Source organism: Sander lucioperca, chromosome 24 (assembly GCF_008315115.2).
Source record: "Sander lucioperca isolate FBNREF2018 chromosome 24, SLUC_FBN_1.2, whole genome shotgun sequence".
In the NCBI taxonomy this organism is placed as follows: domain Eukaryota; kingdom Metazoa; phylum Chordata; class Actinopteri; order Perciformes; family Percidae; genus Sander; species Sander lucioperca.
The window spans coordinates 9,597,070-9,608,257 of NC_050196.1; the positions used below are offsets into that span (position 1 = coordinate 9,597,070).

General features: G+C 42.2%; 1 protein-coding gene across 2 annotated transcripts in view; it reads right to left on the bottom strand.

The window, feature by feature from the left end:
* Nucleotides 1-10,178, bottom strand: part of pard3ba (par-3 family cell polarity regulator beta a) — a 143,360-nt gene extending 133,182 nt beyond the window's left edge. The window contains exons 1-2 of one of the 2 annotated variants that reach the window (XM_035998616.1): nt 9,685-10,178; nt 1,527-1,628 (exon numbers count right to left, since the gene is read on the bottom strand). In XM_035998616.1, coding sequence (XP_035854509.1) covers nt 1,527-1,628; nt 9,685-9,801 — 219 coding nt within the window. In that variant the 5' untranslated portion in view covers nt 9,802-10,178. Of the gene's footprint in view, nt 1-1,526; nt 1,629-9,675 lie in introns of both variants that reach the window. The other variant, XM_031291945.2, reaches the window with a different exon arrangement.
* Nucleotides 10,179-11,188: the final 1,010 nt, after the last annotated feature.

Below are 11,188 nucleotides of genomic sequence, written 5' to 3' on the forward strand. Positions count from 1 at the left end.
GGCTTATGAATATGGATTTCGGACAGTTTATTAGCACATTTTTGGAATGCATTAAAGGAAATTAGCAAGAGGAATGAAATTTGCTCTTTATAGAAATCGGGCCACTGTCTGTGTGTGTGTGTGTGTGTGTGTGTGTGTGTGTGTGTGTGTGTGTGTGTGTGTGTGTGTGTGTGTGTGTGTGTGTATGTGTGTGTGTGTGTGTGTGTGTGTGTGTGGGAAATGCAGTGAACTTCATCTGCCAACCCAGTTCTGTGAAGTTACATCATGGCCGTTTTGGAGAACTTCCCTTCCCTTGATTTGTTTTAGATCTGAAATGGTGTCCTTTCATCTATCTCAGTAAAAATGTGAACATGACAGCTAAATCACACAGCACCGTCACCACTCCTACTCTCCCTTTCTGAAGAACCAGAGGGAAGCAGAGGAGAAAATAAGGTAATTTTCTTACCAAGCATGCATGGAGCAATCAAACCCAATCAGAGGATATTTTGTCACATTTGGTATTTAGCTGGTTTAGACTTCTAACAGCCAGCGACAAGCTAACCAAGGTTTGGATTTACAAATACCTTGTTTATTGGACATGCTGTCATCCTGCCAGGCTGGAGACTTTACAAGCGGAGTCAAAATAAATCTGCTACCAGACTAAGCACAGCTAAGAATGACGGATTCACTGCTGTAATTTACTGCACCTCATACCAGGTAGGAACAATCACGAAACAGCTTGCCATACGCATCAGAGCTCATGTTTAGGCAGCTACACACGAGGCGAGGTCGGTGACTCGAGTCTGTTCGGTGTGTTCCGTGCCGTCGCCCGTCCGAGGGGCTGTTGGCCTTCATTTTGGCCGACCTGACATGCTCAGTCGGAGACAGGGCAGTCGGGACTCACCCGGAAATGGCGAGCGGGATGAGCGTGACAAAAATCTCTCAAAATTTGACGAAAATCTTTTAAACTGACCTTTGTCGATCTGAAAAGAAGACAGATTCAGCAACTGCACGGTCTATTTCTCGCTTAAAATGTTTTCAGAAACACGTTTCAGTGAACTATTTTAGTACAATATGAGATCGTATTCTGAACGAGCCGCCATGACAGTCTGTCTTTGAAATTCTGGAGAAAACAAACCCACGTGACGAGTTCGTCCAATCAGCTGCCGGTTTTCATTTTTTGGGCGACAATACAGATTAGCGCCGCCTGCTGTTATGGAGACGTATTACGTCTCGTCTCTTCGGTGTGTTCCGAGGCACTTTTTTGACCAACTCGGGGAGACTGATCAGTCCAACTGCCTTTTCTGCAGAGGGTCGGCCGTCTGGTTGGTGTGTAACTGCCTTTGTGCTAAGCTGTCCGACCACGAGAAACCGCTGTCTCATCACATGCCAGCACGTCTATGTGTTGGGAGCGTGGATGAGAACAGGTATGGGACAAAACTGCGTGAGCCTGGACGAACCACATGCATAAACATAAAGTAAACATTCACTGTAGTTTCGTGGTTTGAATTTAAGACAACAGTGATGCACCACGGACTCCTCCTCACCTTGTCTCGGTCTTCCACTAGATCAATCAGCAGGTCGTCCATGTCCAGGATCCCTCCGTCCATGTACTCCAAGTGGTGGGTCTTCACTGCACTCTCCCCATGCTGGACACAAAGTTAGCAACAATTAGAAACTCAGATTAGGTCTAGACAATAATTACAACAGACTGAATTACACATTTACTCATAATCCCCAATTCAAATCAATTGTCAGAATCCTGTACAATCAAACTGAAACAAAAAACTACAACAACCAGTGACATCGGAGTGGGAGTTTAACCAACCAATCAGCTTACAGTCTAGTTCAGATGTCCACAATCTTTAACTGGTCAGAACACATAAATTGGTCAAAACCTTGGTTAATATTCCACTGACTTTAACACGGACCACAAATAACAAAAACATTTTTCACAAAAAGTAAGTTTGAAAATTTGAGTCATTGTGTCAATATAAAATATGGTAAAAAAAATAAATAAGAACTCCACTTGGCCATTTTATCCACTATGAATGGTATGTTTACAACAAATGTGACACAATACTGAGTCAGTCAACATAATAACCACGCATATAAATATATCAGGACCCAACAGCAGGCTTCCCTGTTTGTTTGGCAGGTACAGTAGCTACAGAGGACCTACATTACACTGTACTGGGTTTACAAAGTACAGTTTGCACAGAAGACTGTGAGAGTGAGGAGGGCGAGGACAGGAACTTTTGCAGTTTTTACTGCTCTGTGGGGAGCAGTGGTGGGCACATTCCAGGCCGCTTTCATTGTTACCATGAAGACAGAGGTCAGAATGAACACACCGCACAGAGCAGGAAGTACCCCCGAGCCTGGCGCTCCATCAATTATCAAAGAGAACAAGGACTTTAGAGTGAGCTGCAATCTGAAATCTGCGTTCAAAATCAACCGAGAAGTACACGAACAATAGCATCTTCCCCTTTTTGTGACCCACACAGAGTCTATTGTGGCGATGCTATGCAGATCTCCAAGAGCAAGTGCATCTGTGGACAATATAAGATGTGGATGATGATACACTGCATTAAATATGAATACAAAGTTAAAACAGAATGTAATTCCAACCTCCTGAATGGGTCAATTTTAGAATTGTTTACTAAATATTTGCTACCCCCCCCACCCCACCCCACAATTTCTATTAAAAGTAATTTCTAGACTAAGAAAAGAAATCTTTGACAAGGCTTATCGTTTCTAACAATGTGTGCAGTAGAAAATTGCCCATTAGGATCTGCTCATACCAATAAGCAATCTGTCTGTAGCAACACAAGACTACATTACCAGCTAAATTACCAGCTATAGGCTGTAAGCCTTGGAGTCTGGAATGAGTTTGGCTGAGACCCAGCGAGTGGCTTCTGCTGTATCACTGAGACCCGTTGTGAATGGGCTTCCTCCTTGCTCCGCTGCATCCAAATGTGAATTACGGGGCACAAAAAAAAAAAAAGAGGCTGTCTGCCTTTCACAATGGGCCAAGTCCATTCTCTTAAAACAAATGGTTGGGAGAGCCTGGGATTTCAATCACAGGAATAAAGACAGAACCTCTCTTTCTTCAGAAGTGGCCATAATACCAGCGCCAGAGCTGTGAGAGATAGAGCAGCAAGTAATCTGCAGCTACAACTAGCATTCAAATACGCTGCAGTTCCCACACAATGCAGCGACACGTTGATATGCAAACAGCCATGCACTGCAATGATCCAGAGCCAAGAGCATCCGGTCACTGTAAAACCTGTTTCAACATAACAGTATGAGTGAGGGCCTTACAAAGAAAGAGTGGATATCTTCATCATAGTTTGCATCATTATCATTTTGTGTGACACATTATTAAAAGACCCAAACACAATGCATGCTGGGGAGCTACAGTAACTTGAACTAATGGGCCAATTTACACAATTTACAATTTACATGACATCTGATCACAGGCTTGTGCCAACACACCTGGTATTAATACAGTAAGCGTTCCCGTTATAGATCTCGGCATGCAAATTGGATAGGTGGACTTGTCAACAAACATGGTGAATCTCAGGTAAAGGGAGGCAATACCAGCTGGAGACTTTTCGGTAGCCTTGAATCTCCCGAAAGAGGCTGCTCTATGGGCTCTACTTATTCTTCCTTTTCGGAGCAAGGGGTCACCTGTAGCTTCTCAAAAAGGCAGCTATAGACAGCAGGAAGACGTGGAGTTAGACGACCACTGAAAATAAATAAATACACTATAAATTGACCTGACTTGAAACTGACGAATGAGAAAGTGAGAGAAAAGAAAGATGGTTTCTTGAGATTATGAGATTGTGACAGTGCTGGAAACCAGAGTATAATAACATGTAATATGAATCAGAAATGGTGGTGTGTTTAGTCATCATTTTAAAAATGTTTACCATAAAGCTGCACATGTGGGATGGAGACGTTAAACCAGTGGAGCACAGATGTAGCCAGGATTGTCAGGGCGAAACTGGTCCAACCTGAACAGCTGCCGGCATTCTTCTGCCTCTCACCGACACGGTTTACAGTATGTGTGAGAGCGAGTGTGTGTGTGTGACATCAACAGCAAAACATGGCTCTTACTGCGGTGACATCACATCACCAGCATAAAGACACACACCTTAATGAAATAAGATGTATTAGTGTGATTTTGGCGGGGGGGGGGAGCACACTTGTGCTCCCGTTTCCTCAGCCAGAACTTACAAGGCCCGAGAAAACACACGCTCCTCTCTTTCTACCTAGTGATGAAAAGGGATGAATGTATGGCACTTCAAGGGGAACGTAATCTAAAGAGAGGAAAGAGGGGAGTAAAAAAAAAACACTCCTCTGAAGTCCCTCGTTGTCAATCTCTGGTAATTCCCCTTTGTATGCTCAACTCTTCCCATGACGTGAAAAAAACAAAAGGAGTCGGGAGTCAGTCAGTCAATAGCGGAGGAGAATTACCGCGACAGTTAGAAGAGTAAATTCCCTTCAAGTTACACCATTAAGTCCCCGACCATTTAAAGCGATATATCTCTCCTTCTTCTCCCCCTCTCTGGTGAGCAAACATGACACCGCTCGAGAACGGTGAAACACCGGAGCAATTAGGGAAGCTAAATTCAGTGGGGCTGCAGTGGTTGGTGGTGGAGGTGTTGGGGAGGGCGATGGGGAGGGGGGGCGGGGGTGCTATTTCACACTTGGATCCTCAGAAGAATGTGTGCCGAAGCTGTGACTAGAGCTGTAACAATTCCAAATTTTACTGTACAATTAATTGTCTCAGAAATAATTGTGATTAACAATATAATTGGCTCTTTCAGTCAAATTTAAATATATTTATTTATTTATTACTTTTTTAAACAAATTAGGAATTCCAGGATACATCTTTTGGTTATATTACTGTTATGTGATCCAGATAATGTAGTAACACAGGTACACAGCCTATGAAGTAAACCACACCTCTAAAACATTTTTATGTATGGGATCAAGTGCCAACAACTAGCATAGCTTTAGCTTTATCATTACAATTTGGCAAATGTATACAAAATCCACAATTTACCATCAACAGTCATACCTCTTAGGACCTTAGCTAATGTTAGCAATGAAGTGGGGTTGAACAAAGAAACCACGATTACGTAAAAAAAAATGGACGATTAGACAATTATGTAACAGGTCTAGCTGTGACGAAGACAAAATATGTGAACGTGTCGATGGGGAGCAGTCTTCCAGTCGGATCCATCGGTGCGTGTGAAAGGAGAGAGAGAGAGTGAGAGAAGCTGTGGAGAGCTTTCTCTCTGAGGGAACAAGGCAATGGAGACATCATGACCTCAGCAGTCGCTGGCATTCTACTATAATCATGGGCCAAAAATAGCCCTAACATAAATGCTTTATAACACACTATTGTGTATCTGTATGCAGATTTAAGGAGCCTTTGAACCATCTAATTGTCTTCTCAACCATTTGGTTCGATTTCATACCAGGGCTGCACGATATGAGCAAAATATCTAATTGCCATTATCTTGACTGGTATTGCGATTGCGATATGATTCACGATATTGGAGGGAATGATTATTTTTGTGTCACTATTCTCATTTTCGATGAAAATTGTTAAACTAACAGGAAATTAAATGATATTGGTGTGATTTTTGCAAACAAAGATGTTTTTCTTTAGTCTGTAGGATGCGATTTGTAGACCAGGACGTCTCTGCAGCACCACAAAACTAAATTCAGAATGGTTCGACACATATTTTGCTTTTAACAAATATTGCGCCCCCCTGCGATTTGGATATTGCACTAGTCCATATTGCGATTTCGAGAAAGTTGCGATTAATTGTGCAGCCCTATTTAATACTGCACACTCCTAAGGTTGAGGGACCTGCACTCGGCAATTTGAAAAGACATCACTTTCAAAATGATGTATTACTTGTTTATATACTGCTTATACATGCTGAATGGGGAGGGGTTGTTGCCAAGTGAAATTGCTTTTTCCTGAACAAGCTCCACAGTAGCATACACTGCAAGCAGGAAGGATTAGTCTGGCTATCACCAGACTAAGCTCAATCTTTTAAGATTGAACATTAGTCTGGGGAGTCTGCTCTGTATTTTCTACTGCACAAGAGGCGTGATCAACGGGCATAGTTCAAAGGACTCTGTACGCAATTGGATAGTCCTTCAACCAATCAGACCAACGATCCGGGTGACGTAGCAGCGACATCAACGGGTTGCTGCGCTTCGGTGGCCGAATGTAAACAAGAAGCTGCTTGGTCGCTTCTCTATCGTCATCGTGTTAAACACGCCAATAGAGCGCCAGGTGGATAAGCCAGTTTGCGATTGGTCCCCGCAAAATTGTAACGGAAGCAGGATAGATAAACGTACAGGTTTCCTGCCTGAGCTGCAGGGCGAAATCAAATCGCCAGCAGATCGGGCTGGGTTTACCCAGTCTAAGGAAGGATGGCATTTCAATTTAAATTAAGTTTTTTTTGTACTTTCATGTCTTTGTAACTAAGAACTTTTCATAGTCCTGATGTCTGGGACGCCCAAGTTTAAAGTCAAACGCCAGCGGGAATCAGAAACAGTGAGCCTCAGGATGCTGCTCTGTAGCTTTAGAGTTATTTGAAGTATTTTCCCACAATATACATTCACAATACACAACTACAGCACTTTGATGAATGCAGACTATTTCTCGGAACACGTCTGACAGCAAGCCAGGTCGGAAATCCAATGACACAAACAACCCAAGGAAGAGAAACGGCAGGTTTGAACAGTTCGATACTTTACTTCCAAAATGCCTTTTGCATAGCTGAGTTCTGACGCACATACCAGCCCCACACTGGACAACTCCTCTCACTCCCACACACATGAGAAGGAGGGCAAAGTGCTTTCAGCTTGTTTAGTGCGTTGTCAGGTGTCAGCACAGGTTGGTATAGTGGCCCTAATCTGAACTGAACCTGCACAGATAGCCCATGAGAGGGAGAGACAGCTACAGTACCTGGCTGTTTCCCCTGAGAACGCACCACAATCAGTCTACATGCTGGTCCCCCAGGCGAGAGTCTTATATTAATACAGTGATCCAGGAAAACACAGGTCAGAGCTGTTATTGTGGACTATGGACTTTTTATTTCATTGCCGTTTGCACAGGAAAGGGGCTGAAATGAGGAGTCAAAATTCATCCACAACAACTCTGATAATTGATTGATCATTTAACTCATTTATCAAGCAAAAATGACTAAACATTTGCTGGTTCCAGTGTCTCAAATGTAAGGGGTTTGCGGTTTGAAATCCTTGAATATTTGAATATCTTTGGGTAAGCAGGTCCACATTTTTTGGCATTTTATAGACTAACTATCTAATAGGAAAAAAGTTGCAGCCCTAGAAGAGACACATTTTTATAGAAATAGGAAGTTTTTCTACAAATCATGCCTAGTTTGTCTTTATTGAGTAATTATATGGATGACAGATGGAAGTTTAAATTGAAAAATATATCTAAGAACATAAATCTTAACACCTTAGGTGCAAATCTTTACACATCTCCCACAATCTTCATCACATGCCACAATAGCAGGGATTGAATAATGTCTGGAAACTATCTCACATTTTACAAATCACACTGTATGACCAGCAATAATTGCCTGTATAGTTGGAGGCTTGGTCAGTTAGCCTAACTCAGTTTTCTCAACAAAACATGCAAGAAGCTAAACATGTACATAGTCACAGCTGAGATCACATTACAATAACCTGCTAATTAAGAAGGTCTGAATGCCATTATTGCAATAAACAGTGAGATTATGCAGAATCCTGTTCACCATATAAACTAATACACACAAACACACCTTCGCTGTGATTATACCCAGGTTTTTGACACTGTCCCTGCTGTCAGCGGGTGAGGCCGGAGAGTGGAGAAACCTGCGGTTAATGTGGGCTCTAAGTGGATTCTGCTGGCAGGAGCAGCCGGCTCATCTGGTCAGAGTAATTCGGTCCTCTCTGGCAGCTACAGAGCTGGACTGTCCTCACGATGATGTGCCTCTATTACGAGAAGGCAACAGACCGCTGAGTCAGCGTCTAGCAACGGCTCCTAATTAACATGCTCTGTGAAAAGCAATAAAGGGGCCTGGTGCATTTTAATCACACGCTCACATTTAGCCTACTTTGTGCATCGCAGCGTGTCTCTGTGAGAATCAACAGGGACTGCTGGGCAGGGTGGGCATGGCTGTGGGTGTCAGTGAAGCAGAGACGTGACAGCTCAGGGGACACCGAGCAAGATGAGCTCCTCCAAGTGTGTGTCTGTGTGTGTATGTGTGTCCGTGTGTGGCCATCTAGGTGTGTGTGCGCTCCTTCACTGAGAGGAAGCAATACATCAAGCCATGCAGCCACCCAATCGGTCTTTCCATTCCTGCTTCAGCGGGCTCTCGCATCTCCAAATGCCAGCCTCTCGCCTCGCCGAGGGTAGGGTAAGTGGGCGGGCTGAGAGGGGGAACCAGCCAACCGATAAGACCGGGACCTGTCACCAATCCTAATCCCCAATCACTCACAGGACAAAGCCTCCTGTCCGCAGCGCACATCCTCGACTTGCGGCCACATTGAGGACATCAAACAGTAAACTTCCACCTGCCCACTGAGATACCAGGGCTTAAACAGGGAGCTATTGTACAGGTAGACAGCTGAGCCTGCTGCCAGCACCACTCACATCCTCACAGAGACGAAACGCACATCAGCACCCTATCACGCTAGGACAGCATGCACATACAAGGCGGCTGATTAATAAAAGGTCAGTTCGGCAGAATGATTAATGTTCAAGTGATTGCAACATCAGGGAGCAGAAAGCAGGGGGTGCATCTCTTTGTGTATATGTGGGGCATCCAAAACAACACAAGTCAAATGGAAAACAACACTGTAACAACACTGTAAGTCATATTACACCCTTAGTTCTTGGTTTGGGGTGTTCAGTGAATGCCAGGGGATATTTTGTGATGATGCTCATACCTGTTCTCATCAGAACAGAGCATCCAGATGTGTTATGCATGGTGTTATTGTAGTTGAGGTATGTGACAGTCACAACCCTTACTCATAATAACTCAAAATGCCCAGTGGTTGCATTGCATTCTGGTCTATTTAGGCAACTCGGTCATCTTTCTGTGATGGATTCTTACTGTGATTTGTTGAACATCAAAAAGTGCAAAATGATACTTATATAAACCTATATAAAATGTTAAGTTCACTTATGTTGTTTACGCTCTTAAAGAAAAATCTAACTGTAGTTGCATTCTGCACCACCAAAATACAAGGAGATCCATAAACGCAAGACCATGTTGGTACATTTTAAAAGGTGGATCATTCAATATTGGTTTCAGGCTTAAATAGGAGTCAAACTTATCATAAAATAAACTTGTACTTGCTTAACATGCAAAGATTAGTAGCAGGCTAAACTCTACGCAATTTTAGTCACATTGTCTTAATGCACACACCACACATGACCTTTAAGCTAGTAGCTAAGGTTAGCAATAATATTACGAACATAACTTAGTCAAGTGATACATCTTAGTCAAGTTATGGGAGTTCTTACAAAACATGAAGAGTGAGTGGAATTAAACACTATTTTCTGTGGGCACAATACCGTAAACACGGTGTGATGTGAAAGCCCTGACATAGCTAATTGAGTGATAAAGTGACGGTTTGAAGCGTGTTTACCTGGTTTACCTGCTCCAGAATCCTGCGGTATCTCCGCGTGGCTTGGTCGATTAAATCCCGGACGGTCCATCCAGCTTTACAGGGAACCACCACTGACGTGTCCCCGAAAGTTACTGTAACTTTCATAGTAGCTGTAAATAAATTCAAATGTTCTTTTGGAGATAGTTAGAAATGAATCCGAGTTTCGGTCTCTCGACCCCGGTAGCTGCTCGCTCCCTGTTTGAGACGAAGACACCTGTCTGTCGAAACTGGAGCAACAGGTGTCTCAGGTCAGGGTGAAATCACGATGTGAAGTCACTTGTCCGACTTTCCGGGCTAAGAACGTGTATAAAACTTAAGAGGACATCTTATTTTCAGCAAAGCCGTCATGTAAGTTGTAGAAAAACAGTAGCTAGAGCCGCAGACTGTGACTTTCTGTCATGTTGAGCTGTGCGCTGATACACCCAAACAAAACAAACTGAGAGGAACCCGGAAGAAATCACAGGGACACCGGTACTCCAGGAAACTACATTCCCACTGACACTCCAACACCCATAACGACTTTATTTCAGTTAACTAGTTTTGTTCCTATTTATATTAAAAACTGTTTCACATGTTTGACAATGATCCGATAACACATTTTTTATTAATTGAAACTAAAAGACATATTTTTCCTTTTTACTGTATCTGCTCTGTTTCCTCTGTCAATAGTTTGAGCGGTTGTAATTGGTATATCTATTAAATAGGCCTATAATACACATATTTTAAGAAAGAATACAAAGATAAAAGTGACAAAGAATCACCCTTTTTAATTCACTGACTTGGAAAATACTAAACAAATATGATGATATGACATGTATTAAGTAACCATTAACTCACAATGTATAAGATAGATATTTGTATATTATTATTATAACTAAACGCAAAACAAAACCTTTAGAAATGTAATAGGAGCTGATCCCATAGGACTCCCGCTGGAGACTATAGCTGGTTCCTAGATCCTATAGATCTACTTTACTACATCTCAGAGGCCAATATTGTACATTTTTGTAACTTTACTAGCTACTTTACAGATAAATATTTTACATACACAGCTTTTAACCAGCTTATAAAATATGATACATTGATTAATATTAAACGACTCCACAGTAAGTACAATGGTTCAAAGTTCTTCCACTTTAATGCCTCTGTAAAACTGATCAAATATTAATATATGCATTTTAATGTGTCAGACTTTACCATTGACAGTGGTCATTATCCATAAGGAGGCCTGTCTTTACCTTTAATGGTAAAGTCTGCTGATAATTGACATGCTTTATTCAAGTAACACTGTGCATGTTTTTATATTATGGTATTTAAAGCATTTCCTAAATATCCTCCATATTTTTTTATGTCTACATACTCCTGTAAAATCATACTGTATTATTTTCTAGGCAGGACAGAAGGTGATGTGAGGAAACTGTCAACATGTATTTGCAGAGAAATATATTAGCTTTTTTACTCTAATGTCCCTGTTCTCACACACACACCACCA